Source organism: Perca fluviatilis, chromosome 11, assembly GCF_010015445.1.
Source record: "Perca fluviatilis chromosome 11, GENO_Pfluv_1.0, whole genome shotgun sequence".
Classification (NCBI taxonomy): domain Eukaryota; kingdom Metazoa; phylum Chordata; class Actinopteri; order Perciformes; family Percidae; genus Perca; species Perca fluviatilis.
This window is the reverse complement of record NC_053122.1, coordinates 26369245-26387674: the sequence shown is the minus strand read 5'-3', so window position 1 is coordinate 26387674 and position 18430 is coordinate 26369245. Positions and strand designations below refer to the sequence as shown.

The 18430-nt window shown below is 34.0% G+C and overlaps 1 protein-coding gene across 1 annotated transcript; it reads right to left on the bottom strand.

Moving 5' to 3' along the window:
* Positions 1 to 152: 152 nt before the first annotated feature.
* Positions 153 to 17888, bottom strand: chrng (cholinergic receptor, nicotinic, gamma). Its single transcript, XM_039815711.1, has 12 exons — positions 17727 to 17888; positions 16236 to 16372; positions 16100 to 16144; positions 15892 to 16016; positions 15497 to 15652; positions 2835 to 2932; positions 2527 to 2727; positions 2127 to 2241; positions 1905 to 2019; positions 1512 to 1779; positions 913 to 1046; positions 153 to 826 (listed from the first exon to the last, which is right to left on the bottom strand). The coding sequence occupies exons 1-12, from the start codon at positions 17788 to 17790 to the stop codon at positions 605 to 607; spliced, it is 1680 nt and encodes a 559-aa protein (XP_039671645.1). The 5' UTR covers positions 17791 to 17888; the 3' UTR covers positions 153 to 604.
* Positions 17889 to 18430: the final 542 nt, after the last annotated feature.

The window sequence follows — 18430 nt, the reverse complement described above, 5'->3', positions numbered from 1 at the left end:
GAGGTGGGGGGCTGCACAGTGGGTCTGTGTTTCGGGGGTAGCCTGGGGAGGAGGGGAGGTGTGGGGGGCGGGGGGGGGTGTCAATGCTCTCTATGTGCCTCGAAAAAAGTGTCAAAACACTGGATTAAGAAATGTCTGAGAGCGTGTCATCATGAGATTACAGTTGTACTTTTATTGATAAAAGCATTCATTTGGCACATTGTTCACTGTTACACGTGTGGTCAACAAATGTCTCATGTAGTTCATCACGATGGCCTTGAACTTGATCAAAACGAAAAGGCAGTTTACATCAAAAACTGAGCTGGGAACAGGAAGGGCAAAGGAACATGCCCTTGCATTTCTTATACAACTTTTATGCAAAAAAAAATATCATCAACCTCAACAATCAGTCACAGCTGATACCAGTATGCGTCACCATGGATCCACATCTGTGCAGTGGATCCTTTATTGCCGTGAACAAGCACGTTTGACTTAACCTTTTGTCCACAGACCCCGCATCGTCTCCAGTCTCTCTGTGTACCAGTCATTAGTGAAAGATCACCGACGGACGGCGTCAGATTCCCACTGCGATTAAAGGAATACAATCTGGAGATTTTCTCCCGGTTCACCCCAGGGAGTTTGCTCCTATCCCACTTTCAGTGAGATCAGTGAGGTTGTTTGTTGGAGGGAGATACTTCTTAGGATCCCCGAGGAAAGGCGAGGAGGGAGGCTGGTTGAAGTGGCCCATCAGGAAGATGCCAATCGTACCGATAAAAAACACAGACACCATGACAATAAAGCACACCCTGTCGATCACCCGGGCCACCAGAAACCACTCTTCATTCTCCTGGGGGGTGGAAGAAAAATCGGAGATTATCACTGTTATGATTTTAACCCGTGGTTAATGAACGAATATAAAAATGTAGCGCTTACATTCTGGAAGTTATTCTGTTGCCTTGCCGTCTCGGCTATGTGTTTGCAGGAGGCCACACACTGCTTCAGCTGCGGAGAGGCATTTGCCAGGCTGGCACTGAGCTGCTCAGCCGTACCCCCCTGCAGCCCATCATCTGTGTACAAAACACACCAGATACTCATGACGGGGGAAATTTCCAGAAACACCATGTTGTGTTAAGATGAGACGGAGGGAAAAATTTAGATAACATCAGGTCATTCCTAGGTTTACAGGTCAGGGGAGGAGAATATTCAATTACCAAACCTGTTCATGTGTGATTATATGTGTTTGTGTGTGTCTCTACAGATTTAGGAAGTCTAGGCAGCTGCATGAGGGTATGTTTTGTTTCAAGGACTGTCTCCTTTTGGAGGTCAGTGGAAACAGGGTAATGGGACATGACACACTGTACTGTTTGCCTAATTTCTCCTCGATCGAGATTCCATTACATGCTTTTGTGTAAGTCTCCCGAACCTTCATGTATCCAGAAGTCAAGCTGCTCCTGAGTTTTTCTACGACAGGGGGTAAAAACATGTTTTTTTTTTCATGTGCACTTTGACTTTGAACTCATTCAAATACTTACGTAGCTTCTCTAATACTGATTTCATCAGCCCGTTTCTCTCTTTGAGTCTGGCAAACATGAGTTCAGACCGAGCTGTTCTCATAGAATATTCCTCTGCCTTGGTGATGAGCGTCATGGAGCTGCGGCGTCGGCAGGGGACCAGGAGCAAGCCGTTCCTATCTGTAGCCAGAGTTTCACCGTTTCCAGTTTCTGAAGTCTGTCTGTCACCGCTTGGTATCCAGGGTTGCATCTGCATCCTCAGCAGCCGAGGAAGGATGTTTAAAAGAATCTGAAGAGGACACAGGGTCAGAGGGTAATGCAGCGGCAAATAGACTAGTAGTAGTAATAGTTCATTCAGTAGCTTCTTAATGGAAACGACATTTACAAAAGGGTTTGGCCTGGCCACATTCTCACCTTTCGGACTTTGTCGGTCATTATGTGAGTGTTTGGGGTTCTCAGGGAAACGTTGAGGACTATCACGCAGTTCATCACCACCATGGTGGTCACTGACATCACAAACATCAAATACCTGCAGTCAGAAGTTCATTAACCACATCTGTTTCTCTCTCGTCAGATCAGCTGTAGTTAAACCTATACTCTGGAAACTGAAATCTAAGAGTGATCACGCAAACTTACTTTCCAATAAGAGGCACTGCCCTCGAAGTCTCTGGAACCTTTTTAGCGATAAGGAAGAGGAACACGGTCTGGCCCAGAAGAGTGGCGATAGACATGGTGCACTTCTGACCACCCGCTGCAAAACTCAAACCAATAATTAGTCAGGTTTTGTGTTGATGAAAAACATGTATTAATGACTTATATTGTAACCCCGCGGGGCCAGACCTCTGTCTTGCCAACCACATGAAGGTCTGGAGAAAATCCTGATGATGAGATCTGAGGCTTCTCCTATCAACAACGCCCCAATAAATGATGTCCCTTTTCTAGTATCTTTTGTCCAGACTTGGATAAAGTTGACGTGACAGAGGTCTGACTCTCTAAGATTGTAGATACACAAAGTGAGAAAAAAAAAAAAAAAGACCTTTCCCAGGTAAGTAGTAGACAAGCAGGCCGAGGGAGGAGAAGAGCACACAGGGAGCGATGATGTTGATGACGTAGAAGAGCGGCTTTCTCTGGATGATGAGGAAGAAGACCACCTCCTGGTACTCCAGCTCGTCCTTAGTGTAATGAGTGTTGATCACCTTCTTAGCCGGCCTGTGTTTGATGGCCCACTCTCCATTTTCTTACAACAACCAAATGAGATTGCAGAAGGACATTTTGCTACATTTAGATAATCACTGTGTTATTTTGAACTGTCATTCAAAATCTATCGTTCAAATGTCGCTATACCTGTAAAAGCCTCCGGGTCAATATCCACCCACTCTAGCGTGTGGTTATCCTCCTCTTTGAGAAGCAGTTTGATCTCGTTGGCACTGTAAGTCTGCGAGCTGAACACAGGGAGAAGACATATGGTCTGTCACCATAACAAACACAGCCATCTAATCACTTTTACAAAAGCGCGTGGTGAAAAGAAACCATGAATTAAGGAATCATTGTCCCTGGTGGGTTCACTGTGTATTGCCACAATGCAACCCTACCCATTACAAATTAAACTTGTGTTACCCCTGATTGTGTGAATATTGATTTATATCACTTTTTTTTCGACATACTATACTATGACTATTTTTGTATACTATGACTTTTTTATCACTTCTTTGACATATTATACTATGACTATTTTGGACATACTATACTATGACATTTTTCGACCTTTTTTTCAACATACTACACTTTGACTATTTTTGACATACTGTAGTATACTATGACCTTTTTTCAACGTACTATACTATGACTTTTATGACTTTTTTCGACATACTATGCTATGACTTTTTGAGGATTTTTTTTTCGACTAATTCTTTCTCATTTTCTAATTTTTCTCAACTGAGCTAAGCTGAGTCTGTTGAAGACTGGTTGGGGTGTATGAGCTTTGTAGTATGATTCCCATCAAGTGCTGATAATTTTTTAGGTCAAATGTCCAGAGGAAAATCACACTATCTATAACTTTTTTCGACATACTATACTATGACTTATAATATGACATTTTTATGACATTTTATGTCATGCTATAATATTACTGTTTTCAAAATGCTTTAGTCAGTGCACTGCTGCAAATAGAACCAGCAAGTAGGCACTGCACTACTTTTTTGGACAAACTACAATGATGTTTTCATCACATTTTTTTGACATACTATACATTTTTTAACAAGACATATGACATTATTATGACTTTTTTTCGACATGCTACAATTTTTGAAATACCGTAGTCAGTGGTTCGGTGGCTTCGTGGTTAGCACAGCTGCATGCTATACAATGACATTTTTATCCTATGATTTTTTTTATATTTCATTTGACATACTATACTATGACTTTGTTTTCACTGTATTAAAAATGTTATACTATAACTATTTTTTACATACTATACTATGGCATTTTTATCACTTTTTTTCCCAACATACTATATACTATGACATTTTTATCACTTTCTTCGACATACTATACTATGACTTTTTATAACTTTTTTCAACATAGTATACTATTACTTTTTGATTACTTTTTCTGACATACTGTTCTATGACTTTTGTATCACTTTTTCAACATACTATACTACGACTTTTTCGTCACTTTTTTTGACATACTATACTACGACTTTTTCGTCACTTTTTTTGACATACTGTACTATGACTTTTTTTCGACATACTATACTATCACTTTTTTATCACTTTTGTCGACATCTTATACTATGACTTTTTTTATCACTTTTGTTGAAACATTCTATGCTATTACTCTTTTATCACTTTTTTTGACATACTATATTATGACTTTTTTATCACTTTTTTTGACATAATATACTGTGACTTTTTTCGACATGCTATAAGCACATCTTTTTTATCACTTTTTTTCAACATACTATACTATGACTTTTTTATCACTTTTTTCAACATACTATACTATGACTTTTGATCAAACTATACAATTATTTTTTATGACATTTTTTTCCACACACTATACTATGACATTTTATCACTTTTTTTGAAATGCTACACTATGACCATTTTTAACATGTTATACTATGACTTCTTCATCATACTATACTTTGACTTTTTAACATACTATAAAATGATGTTTTTATTACTCTTTCCACATTCTATGATATTAGTGGTTTTGAAGATACTTTAGTCAGTTGAATGGTGGCGCATTGCTTTACAACGCTGCAAGTAGCACCAGCAAGTAGGTCCTGTATTCCCTGACCCCTGGATTGGTTCCCAATGTAAGCAGTTCCTTTCTGTGTGGAGTTTGCTTGTCTTTGACATGCTATACTATTATTTTTGATGACTTTTGGAATTCAGAAGGTTGAGTGTTCAAATCCTACATATCTCGGGAAATTTTGAGGGCCAATACACTAAAGACGAAGAGACAAATATGCCAAAAACATAGCTTCTGTGTCAGGTCAGATGGCTTAGAGGATTAAGAGAATCAGTCAAAGACAGAAAGTTGCATGTTCGAGTCCAGCGTGTTTTGTTTTGAGGCCCAATATACAAAGTGAAAGAGGCAAATGACGAACACGTAAACATTTGTGTCAGGTCAGATAGCTTAGGGTGATAAGAGAATGATTGGAAGACAAAAGGTTGATCTTTCATGTTTTTTTTATCACTTTTTTCGACATACTATACTATGACTTTTGTATCACTTTTTTCAACATACTACACTATCATCAGATCAGATAGGTTAGTGGCTTAAGAGATTGAAGGCAGAAGGTTACCTGTTCAAGGCCTACACATCTCACCAAATTGTGATGTCCAACAGACTAAAGAGAAAGAGATAAATATGCCAAAAGCAATGGTTTTGTGTGTATTGGACCAATACACTAAAGAAAAAGAGACAAATAAGACAAAAACAAGACTCTTTTTTCAGATGAGATAGGTTAGTGCCTTAAGAGTGATTGGAAGGCAGGAGGTTGCCTGTTCAAGTCCTACACATCTCACCAAGTTTTAAGGTCCAACAAACTAAAGAGATGTATATGATAACTTAGAGGAATAAGTAGTATAATATCACTTTTTCAACATGCTATACTATGATTTTTTATCACTTTTTTTCGACATACTACACTATCACTTTTGTCGACATACTATACTATTACTCTTATCACTTTTTCGACAGACTATACTATGACTATCTTCGACATGCTATAAGCACATCTTTTTAACACTTTTTTTCGACATGCTACACTATGACTTTTTATCACCTTTGTCGACATACTATACTATGACTATTTTCGACATGCTATAGCACATCTTTTTTATCACTTTTTTCGACATACTATACTATGACTTTTTTATCACTTTTTCGACATACTATACTATGACTTTTTAATCACTTTTTCGACATACTATACTATGACTTTTTTCGACAGACTATACTATGACTATTTTCGACATGCTATAGCACATCTTTTTTATCACTTTTTCGACATACTATACTATGACTTTTTTATAACTTTTTTCGACATACTATACTAAGACTTTGTATCACTTTTTTCGACATACTATACTATGACTATTTTCGACATGCTATAGCACATCTTTATTTCTCTTCATGTGTTTGTGCAACCTTAACCATGCTATGTGCTATAGCATGTCGAAAAAAGTGATAAAAAAGTCATAGTATATTAAGTCGAAAAAAGTGATAAAAAAGATGTGATATAGCATGTCGAAAATAGTCATAGTATAGTCTGTCGAAAAAGTGATAAAAGAATCATAGTATAGTATTTCGAAAAAAGTGATAAAAAAGATGTGCTATAGCATGTCAAGCAATACCACTTACGATGATTTTTATCACTTTTTTCGGACATACTATACCATGACTTTTTCTCGACATGCTATAGCACATCTTTTTTATCACTTTTTCGAAATACTATACTATGATTCTTTTTATCACTTTTTCGGACATTGACTATACTTATTCATTTTCGGACATGCTATAGCATATCTTTTTATCACTCTTTTTCGACATACCATACCATGACTTTTTATCACTTTGTTCGCACATGCTAGCTATCATCTTTTTTATCACCTTTTTTCGCAATATAATATACTATGATTCTTTTATCACTTTTTCGACAGACTATACTATGACTATTTTCCGACATGCTATATCACATCTTTTTATCACTTTCTTTGACACACTATACCTATGACTTTTTATCACTCTTTTCGACATACCATAATTATGACTATTTTCGCACATGCTATAGCACATCTTTTTATCACTTTTTTCGACTTAATATACTATGACTTTTTATCACTTTTTTCGACATACTTATACTGGCCTTTTTATCACTTTTTCGACAGACTATACTTAGACTATTTTATCACTTTTTCGGAACATACTACAATATCACTCTTTTCCGACATACTACACACTATTTTATCACTTTCTCCACATACTATACTATGACTCTTTTATCACTTTTTTCGACAGACTATACTATGACTATTTTATCACTTTTTCGACATACTACAATATCACTTTTCTCGACATACTATACTATTACTCTTTTATCACTTTCTCAACATACTATACTATTACTTTATTTTATCACTTTCACATGATATCACGCCTTTTTTATCACTTTGTCGACATACTATACTATGACTTTACACTTTTTTTTCAACATACTATACTATGACTATTTCGACATACTATAGCACATCTTTTTATCACTTTTTCGCACAGACCATACTTATGATTCTTTTACACCTTTTCTGACAGACTCATACCTTATGACTATTTTCGACAAGCTATCAACATCTTTTTTATCACTTTGCCGACATACTATACTATGACTCTTTTACACTTCTTTTTTTCGACAGACTATACTATGACTATTTTGACATGCTATAGCACATCTTTTTTAATCACTTTTTGACACAATATACTATGACTTTTTACACTTTTTCGACATAATATATTATGACTATTTTGACTTATAGCACATCTTTTTAATCACTTTTTAAACTTAATATACTATGACTTTTTATCACTTTTCGACAGACTATACTATGACTATTTTGTCACTTTCATACTACATAATATCACTTTTTCGACATAATTATACTATTACTTTTTATCACTTTTTCTGAAATACTATACCTATTATATTTTATCACTTTTTTCGACATGCTATAATCAAGCCTTTTTTTATCACTTTTGTCACATACCATACTATGACTCCTTTTTATCACTTTTTTCGCGGACTATACTATGACTATTTTTGACATGCTATAGCACATCTTTTTTATCACTTTTTTCGACAGACTATACTATGATTCTTTTATCACTTTTTTCGACATACTACACTACCACTTTTGTCGACATACTATACTATTACTCTTTTATCACTTTTTTCGACAGACTATACTATGACTATTTTCGACATGCTATAGCACATCTTTTTTATCACTTTTTTCCACATACTATACTATGATTCTTTTATCACTTATTCGACAGACTATACTATGACTATTTTCGACATGCTATATCACATCTTTTTTATCACTTTTTTTGACACACTATACTATGACTTTTTTATCACTTTTCTCGACATACTATACTATGACTATTTTCGACATGCTATAGCACATCTTTTTATCACTTTTTTTTGACACACTATACTTGACTCTTTTTATCACTTTTTCGACATACTATACTATGACTATTTTCGACTTGCTATGGCAACATCTTTTAATCACTTTTTCGAACAATATAAACTATGACTTTTTATCACTTTTTTCGACATGCTGTAGCACATCTTTTTATCACTTTTGTCGATAACTATACTATGACTCCTTTTATCACTTTTTTGACAGACTATACTATGACTATTTCGACATGCTATAGCACTATCTTTTTAATCACTTTTTTCGACATACTATACTATGACTTTTTAGCACTTTTTTCGACATGCTACAGCACATCTTTTTAACACTTTTTCAGAATACTATACTATGATTCTTTTATCACTTTTTTCGACAGACTATACTTTTAATTATTTTCGACATGCTATATCACATCTTTTTTATCACTTTTTTGACATACCTATACTATGACTTTTTGTCGACATACTATACTTATGATTTCTCGATAGCACATCAAAATCACATACTTTTTTTTGACACACTATACTATGACTTTTTATCACTTTTTTCGACATACTATACTATGACTTTTTTCGACATGCTATAGCACATCTTTTTATCACTTTTTTCGAAATACTATACTATGATTCTTTTATCACTTTTTTCGCCCCGGACTATACCTATGACTATTTTCGACATGCTATATCACATCTTTTTATCACTTTCTTACTAACTATACTATGATTTTTTATCACTTTTTTCATAATTATACTATGACTTATTTCGACATGCTATAGCATCTTTTTTTATCCACTTTTTTCGACTTAATATACTTATGACTTTTTTGACACTTTTTCGACATGCTATAGCCACATCTTTTTATCACTTTTTTGTCGACAGACTATACTATGACTATTTTATCACTTTTTGGACATACTACACATATCACTTTTTTCGACATACTATTACTCTTTTATCACTTTTCCGACATACTATACTATTACTCTTTATCACTTTTTTACAGACTATACTATGACTATTTCACTTTTCGACATACCGTTACATATTACTCGACATACTATACTATTACTCTTTATCACTTTTCTCGACATACTATACTATTACTTATTTTATCACTTTTTCGCTACGCACACGCGTCTTTTTATCACTTTTGTCGACACTATACTATGACTATAGCGCACATCTTTTTATCACTTTTTCGGAAATACTATACTATGATTCTTTTATCACTTTTTTTCAACAGACCATACTATGACTATTTTTGACATGCGATAGCACATCTTTTTATCACTTTTTCGACAGACTATACTATGATTCTTTATCACTTTCGACATACACACTACCACTTTTGTCGACATACATTATACTAATACTCTTTTATCACTTTTTTTCGACAGACTATACTATGACTATTTCGGCAACGGTATAGCGCTATCTTTTATCCCTTTTCCACATACTATACTTTGATTTTTTTACCATTTATCTGCCAGACTATACGATACTATTTTCGACGCGTATCACTCTTTTTTATCACTTTGTCGACATACTATACTATTACTCTTTTATCACTTTTTTCGACAGACTATACTATGACTATTTTCGACATGCTATAGCACATCTTTTTTATCACTTTTTTGACACACTATACTATGACTTTTTATCACTTTTTTCGACATACTATACTATGACTTTTTTCGACATGCTATAGCACATCTTTTTAAATCACTTTTTCCAACTTTTAATATACTCATGACCTTTTTATCACTTTTTCGACATGCTATACGCACATCTTTTATCACTTTTTGTCGAGCACTATACTACCGACTCTTTTTTATCACTTTTTTGACAGACTATACTATGACTATTTCGACATGCTATAGCACATCTTTTTATCACTTTTTCGACATACTATACTTTATGACTTTTTAGCACTTTTTTTCGACATGCTATAGCACATCTTTTTACATCTTTTTCAAATACTATACTATGATTCTTTTACACTTTTTCGACAGACTATACTATGACTATTTTCGACATGCTTATCACATCTTTTTATCACTTTTGTCGACAGACTATACTATGACTCTTTTATCACTTTTTTCTCATACTTTATGACTTGTTTCATCACTTTTTCACATACTACACTATCACCTTTGTCGACATACTATACCATACTTTTATCACTTTTCTACATACTAATACTATGACTTTTTTACATGCTATAGCACATCTTTTTATCACTCTTTTTTCGAAATACTATACATCATTCTTTTATCACTTTTTCGACACACTATACTATGACTTTTTTCCGACATGCTATAGCACATATTTTTTAATCACTTTTTTTGACATACTATACTATGACTTTTGTCGACATACTATACTATGACTTTTTTCGACATGCTATAGCACATCTTTTTTTATCACTTTTTTCGACATACTATACCATGACTTTTTTATCACTTATTTCGACATGCTATAGCACATCTTTTTTATCACTTTTTTCAAAATCACATACTTTTTTTTGACATACTATACTATGACTTTTTTATCACTTTTTTCGACAGGACTATACTATGACTCTTTTATCACTTTTTTCGACAGACTATACTATGACTGTTTTATCACTTTTTCGACATACTATACTATGACTTTTTTCGACATGCTATAGCACATCTTTTTATCACTTTTTTGACATACTATACTATGACTTTTTTCGACAGACTATACTATGACTATTTTCGACATGCTATAGCACATCTTTTTTATCACTTTTTTCAACATACTATACTATGACTCTGTTATCACTTTTTACGACATACTATACTATGACTCTTTTATCACTTTTTTCGACAGACTATACTATGACTATTTTCGACATCAAAATCACATACTTTTTTTTGACACACTATACTATGACTTTTTTATCACTTTTTCGACATACTATACTATGACTTTTTATCACTTTTTTCGACATACTATACTATGACTTTTAATAACTTTTTTCGACATACTATACTATTACTTTTTTATCACTTTTTTCGACAGACTATACTATGACTATTTTCGACATGCTATAGCACATCTTTTTATCACTTTTTTCGACATACTACACTATCACTTTTGTCGACATACTATACTATTACTCTTTTATCACTTTTTTTCGACAGACTATACTATGACTATTTTCGACATGCTATGTGCTATAGCATGTCGAAAATACTATACTATACTATGACTTTTTTAATCACTTTTTTCGACATGCTATAGCACATCTTTTTTATCACTTTTTTCGACATACTATACTATGACTTTTTTATCACTTTTATGACATACTATACTATGACTTTTTATCACTTTTATGACATACTATACTATGACTTTTTTCGACATGCTATAGCACATCTTTTTTATCACTTTTTTCGAAATACTATACTATGATTCTTTTATCACTTTTTCGACAGACTATACTATGACTTTTTTATCACTTTCTTTTTCGACATACTATGACTCTTTTCGACATGCTATATATAACATCAAAATCATTATTACCTCTTTTTCGACATACTATACTATGATTCTTTTATCACTTTTTCGACAGACTATACTATGACTATTTTCGACATGCTATATCACATCTTTTTTATCACTTTTTTTGACACACTATACTATGACTTTTTATCACTTTTTCGACATACTATACTATGACTATTTTCGACATGCTATAGCACATCTTTTTTTATCACTTTTTTCGACATACTATACTATGACTTTTTTATCACTTTTTTCGACATGCTATAGCACATCTTTTTTATCACTTTTGTCGACATACTATACTATGACTCTTTTATCACTTTTTTCGACAGACTATACTATGACTGTTTTATCACTTTTTCGACATACTACACTATCACTTTTGTCGACATACTATACTATTACTCTTTTATCACTTTTTTCGACATACTATACTATTACTCTTTTATCACTTTTTTCGACAGACTATACTATGACTATTTTCGACATGCTATAGCACATCTTTTTATCACTTTTTTCGACTTATTACATACTAACTTAATACTCTAATAATTATACTATTACTTTTTTATCACTTTTGTCGACATACTATACTATTACTCTTTTATCACTTTTTTCGACAGACTATACTATGACTATTTTCGACATGCTATAGCACATCTTTTTTATCACTTTTTACGACATACATTACTATGACTTTTTTTATCACTTTTTTCGACATGCTATACTATCACTTTTGTCGACATACTATACTATGACTCTTTAATCACTTTTTTCGACAGACTATACTATGACTTTTTTATCACTTTTTTCGACATACTATACTATGACTTTTTTCGACATGCTATAGCACATCTTTTTTATCACTTTTTTTGACATACTATACTGACTTTTTTCGACAGACTATACTATGACTATTTTCGACATGCTATAGCACATCTTTTTTATCACTTTTTTCAACATACTATACTATGACTTTTTTTATCACTTTTTTCGACATACTACACTATCACTTTTGTCGACAAACTATACTATGCTGGATTTTTTCGACATACTATACTATGACTTTTTATTACTTTTTTCGACATACTATACTATGACTGTTTTATCACTTTTGTCGACATACTATACTTTGACTTTTTTCAACAGACTATACTATGACTATTTTCGACATGCTATAGCACATCTTTTTTATCACTTTTTTTCGACATGCTATACTATGACTTTTTTATCACTTTTTTTGACATACTACTATGACTTTTTTATCACATACTATGCTGGATTTTTTCAACATGCTATACTATGACTTTTTATCACTCTTTGTTTAGACATACTATACTATGACTTTTTATGACTTTTTTATCAACATACTTTTTTTTAGACATACCTATCTTTTTATAAATTTTTTCGACATACCATCCTATGACTTTTTTGTGACTTTTTTAAGACATACTATACTATGTTTTTTTATGACTTTTTTCAACATACTTTACTCAGATTTCTTTTCAGATATACTATACTATGACTTTTTATAACTTTTTTCGACATACTATACTATGACTTTTTTTTAATACTTTTTCAACATACTATATATACCATGACTTTTTTCGATATACTATACTATGGCTTTTTTCAACATACTATACAATGACTTTTTATAACGTTTTTCGACATACCATACTATGACTTTTTGACAATTTTTTTCGACATACTATACTATGACTTTTTTCAGCATACTATACAATGAGTTTTTATAATGTTTTTCGACATACTATACTATTACTTTTTCATAATTTTTTTTGTTCTACAATATTATGATTTCTTCTCTAGCGCAATCTGTTAGAATATTGTTCGGGTGTTTAAATTTGGGATTATGATTCCCATGAAGTGCTAAATATTTTTTAAGTCAGATGTCCAGATGAAAGTCACACTATACTATAACTTTTTTTCGACATACAATACGATAACATTTCATAAATTTATTCAGCAAACTATACCATGACTTTTCATACCTTTTTTCATCATACTATGACTTTTTCCTGATTTTTTTTAACATACTATACCATGACTTTTTATAACTTCTTTCAACATACTATACTATGACTTTTTTCAACATACTATGCTCTGACTTTTTCATGATTCTTTTCAACATACTGTACTACACCATGACTTTTTATGAATTTTTTTCGACCTACAATACTTTGACTCTGTTAGAAGAGTGGCTGCGGTTGGTTGGGGTATGATTCCCATCAAGTGCTAAATATTTTTTAAGTCAAATGTCCAGAGGAAAGTCACACTATACTATGACTTTTTTTCTACATACTATACTATGACTTTTTATAAATTTATTTTCGACATATTATACTTTGACTTTTCATAACTTTTTTCGATATACTATTATGACTTCTTCATGATATTTTTCAACATACTATACCATGATTACTATGACTTTTTTGACATACTGTGTTATTACTTTTTTCTACATACTATACTATGACTTTTTCTAACTTTTTTCGATATACTATTATGACTTCTTCATATTTTCAACATACTATACCATGATTACTATGACTTTTTTGACATACTGTGTTATTACTTTTTTCTACATACTATACTATGACTTTTTCTAACTTTTTTCGACACACTATGCCATGACTTTTTATAACTTTTTTCAACATACTATACTATGACTTTTTATAAAATGGTTCGACATACGTATAGTATGTCGAATGACTTTTTTATGATTCTTTTTCAGCATACTATAGCATGATGTTTTATGACTTTTTTCAACATACAATGCAATGATTTTTTCAAGCCTTGTTCTCTAGCTCAGTATGTTAGAAGACTGGTTGGGGTTTCTGATGTTGGAGTATGATTCCCATCAAGTGTTAATTGTTTTTTGAGTCAGATGTTCAGACGAAAGTCACACTATACTATGACTTTTTTGGACATACAATACTATGACTTTTTTGATCACTTTTTTCAATAAACTGTACTATGACTTTTGTATCACTTTTTTCGACGTGCCTATTCTTTTCAACAAAACCTTTATAAAAAAAATATTTATAAAAATATTCCACCCTTGTTTAATACATTATTGGTATTATTCAATATTTTATTGAAATTCATACCAATTTAAACCATTAAATTAAATTAAAAAAACCAACTAGCTTACCTTCTTCTTACGCAATTATGGCAACAATCCAGTTTAGCTTTAGCATTTTAGTTTTTAACCTTCACAACATTTTCTGCAGGAAATGCATTTTCTAGTTTTATTGATTTATTTCATTTAACAAATAACTTATTGAGTTTAAATGACATATTCCTGACATTTTACCTGACATGGTAGTCTAAATTCAATTTCAATGCCTTCTTTATACTATCAGGGTATAACAGGGGGAGAAGAACTAAACTCCTGTACGAAATCTATTATGTTTCAGCTAAAACCTGTGAAATTTAAAACGTTTTTTTTCTAATAATGGCTTGACTCAGGCTTTAGACTCCACTATGTGTAAATTGTGTAAAACTATAAATTGTCTTTGTCAGGTTGGTAAAAAAAAAAAAAATCCCAGAAACCATTGAGGACATGACCTATGTGTTCTCAATAGTCAAACTTAAGTTCTTGGTTGTACTAGACAACACATTTGAGAAATACATGGTGAATCTGAGGTGCTTTATATTCTTAATAGAGTTATAGTATCTAGTAACGTATACTATTCACTGGCCAGTCATCAAATCCCAACAGATCTCGTCTCTACTCACCGGAAGACCATGGTGCAGTTCTGCCAGTCAAAGGGAAAGTAGTTGACAGTGATGGCACAGGCACTGCGGTAGATTGCAGGAGGCAGCCAGTACACACAGCCATCAGGAGACACCAGTGCATTGCAATAAAGTGCCACCTCAAATTGTCCATCCACACTGTGCACAGGTAAGAACAGAGGGAAACACACACACACACACACACACACACACACACACACACACACACACACACACACACACACACACACACACACACACACACTGTTTCTTCATTGTATATAGACTTAATGTATTGTATGTATACACAATATTAAATCTGCAATTGGTACAGTAAAAACACAAAAATGATTGTCTGATAATTCGGTAATGGCGATAATTGTTGTTGTTGCACGCACTTGTTCTCCAGTATGACATCTGGCAGCCAGATGCTCTTGGAGGGAATCCGCATCTGAGAGGTGATGTTTCCATACAGGGCTGATCTAGGTGGCTGGTCCCACCTGAGCCTGTAGTCACACCATTGCTACATACAGACAAACTGTGGGTTTAACGTCCATTGCAAAGCAGATAAAAAACATCCAGCAGGTAACGTGTGTGTAAGGTTACCATTTCTATCCAGACGCTTGTTGTCAGAGCCTCCTCCTTTTCATTCTAAGGAGAGATAGTTTAGTAAAGGATGTGAAGTATCAGGCCCGAGCAGCCACTGACACTAATCAAAATCACCAGACTGAACCTCACTCACCAGAGAGATGAGGTTGGTAAGCGTCATCTTGATGTCGACCTGAGTGATGTCACCACTGTTTTCCATGGGCCGGACATTCTTGTTGTAACCCTTCATCAAATCCTTAAACAGTTCCCCTTCAAGGTTGAGTGCTGATGCTGCAAGAAAACATGAGAGACCAAAGCAAGTGATAGCAAAGGGACTTATTTAAAGGGACACGACATCAAACACATTAAGTTCAGTTTGCCTGTCATGAGAAGCTCTATTCAGCCTCAACCTTTGGTGCGGGAGATCCGGGTTTGATTCCCACATCAACCAATGTGTCCCGGAGCAAGACACTTAACCCCTAGTTGCTCCAGAGGTGTGCGACCTCTGATATATAGCAATTGTAAATCGCTTTGAATAAAAGCGTCAGCTATATGACATGTAATAGTAATAATAATACAAAAAGTAACTCTGATGATGTCATAATGATTTCAGCAGGATTATCTCAGTTTGGGCTTGAGACATTAACAAAAAACCCACATTATAGATATGATGTGTGAAGTTTGAAAGACGTGGGCATTGAGGAGGCGTTCTGATTATTTAAAAAGTCAGGATATCTCAGCTTTTGCTACTTTAATTCTGACCATTATTTTTGAATCTGCCTCAACTACACTGTATATAAGTGCAATATGGCTGGAGTACCCTGCTGACCTTTTTAAATCCAGATCCCAGTTTGATTTCCAACGACACTTTGTTGGAATACAAACACAGGACAGGAATAAAAAAAAAAACATTCTTTCAGTGTAATTCAATTAAATACCATTAAAACAAGCCAACCCTTTTTTTTTAAAGAGAGCAAACTAACTAAAGCAAGTTCAATACCTGTCTAATTAGCTTTGAGGTAGGTTTGGCCAACTTACTAACCACAAACAAATGTTGCTTGGTTGGTGTCTAGCATTACTTTGTATCAGATATCACAGCAAACACCTGATGGTCCCCTCAAATATGTGTGAAACCGGAATCAGCATGAAGTCTACTACAATTTCTGTCTGATTAACCAGAATAACAAGGCTGTGCAGAAGAGCTCATTGAACACACACATGGTCCAGCACTACAAATGAAGTCTGATTTTGCAACTTTATACACATGCCATGTCAAATAATGCACTGCAATTCAGTAACAATATATATTTACAAGAAAAGTAAATCCTTATGGTTTCATTCTTTACTGAATCTGTCTAAACCAATTTGAAGAACAACAATGTTTGGTGCACTGTAACCTTTACAGTATAATGAAAATTGTCCGGGAGATGAGTACCACATTTTGTTTGAATGTGAGAACGCAAGCATGATGTGTAATAGGGAAAGCAATATCTAAACTTTGTGCAAGTTGTATTAAAAAAATGTATTAAATGTTATTACAGTTGAAAATCTGACTTCACAAATTCCCACCACACCCAACACACAAGATATTGTACATTATGTAATGTAATTTCTCCCAAATGTGGCAGCGGATTGATTAGCCTACCTGTGGCAGAAATCATGAACGCCCTCATGAAGAGTGACAGGGAGAGCGGAGTTCCAGAATCCATTAGTGTGTGTTTTGCGCTGTCCGAGACAAAGCTATGATCGCTTGGACACTACGTGATGGGGTTGCTGGCACTTAAACTGTGTGTGTACAGTATGAATGTGTGTGTGTTTCCCAGCAAAAGTCAAGGCTGATGGGATGGGTTGAGGTTTAGAGGAATGGTTGGGGGTTGGTGGGGGTGTTGATGATTGTTAGGGTTAAATCCAAGAGTTTATTTCCAGTAACTGCATAGCCAGCTGTCACAACAAACACACACACACACACACACACACACACACACACACACACACACACACACACACACACACACACACACACACACACACACACACACACACACACACACACACACACACACACACACACACACACACACAGGCAACATGACATGCACATAGTTCGGGCATTGTAGTCAGGGCATGGCTGCCCTCCAGTGTTAAGGTACACCATCAAATCACACTCTGTATTATAACTCTGTTCAGTGCACCTGGCTGTTGTCATTCAGACGTCCACATGAACAAAGTAACTCTCATGGATTCTGCGACGGCGAATTTAGCACATCAGTGATCTATAAAAAGCTAGCTTTTTCCACCTGAAGCCATTGTCAAATCTGTTCTCAACAGGAAGATTAGACGATAAAGAGA

Coding starts and splice junctions, on each gene's coding strand:
- chrng (XM_039815711.1), bottom strand. CDS start 17,790: ATGGATTCTGGAACTCCGCTCTCCCTGTCACTCTTCATGAGGGCGTTC. Junction 15,653..15,891: donor GATGTCATACTGGAGAACAA/GTGCGTGCAACA, acceptor ACCTGTGCACAG/TGTGGATGGACAATTTGAGG. Junction 2,242..2,526: donor CTACTACTTACCTGGGAAAG/GTCTTTTTTTTT, acceptor TGAGTTTTGCAG/CGGGTGGTCAGAAGTGCACC.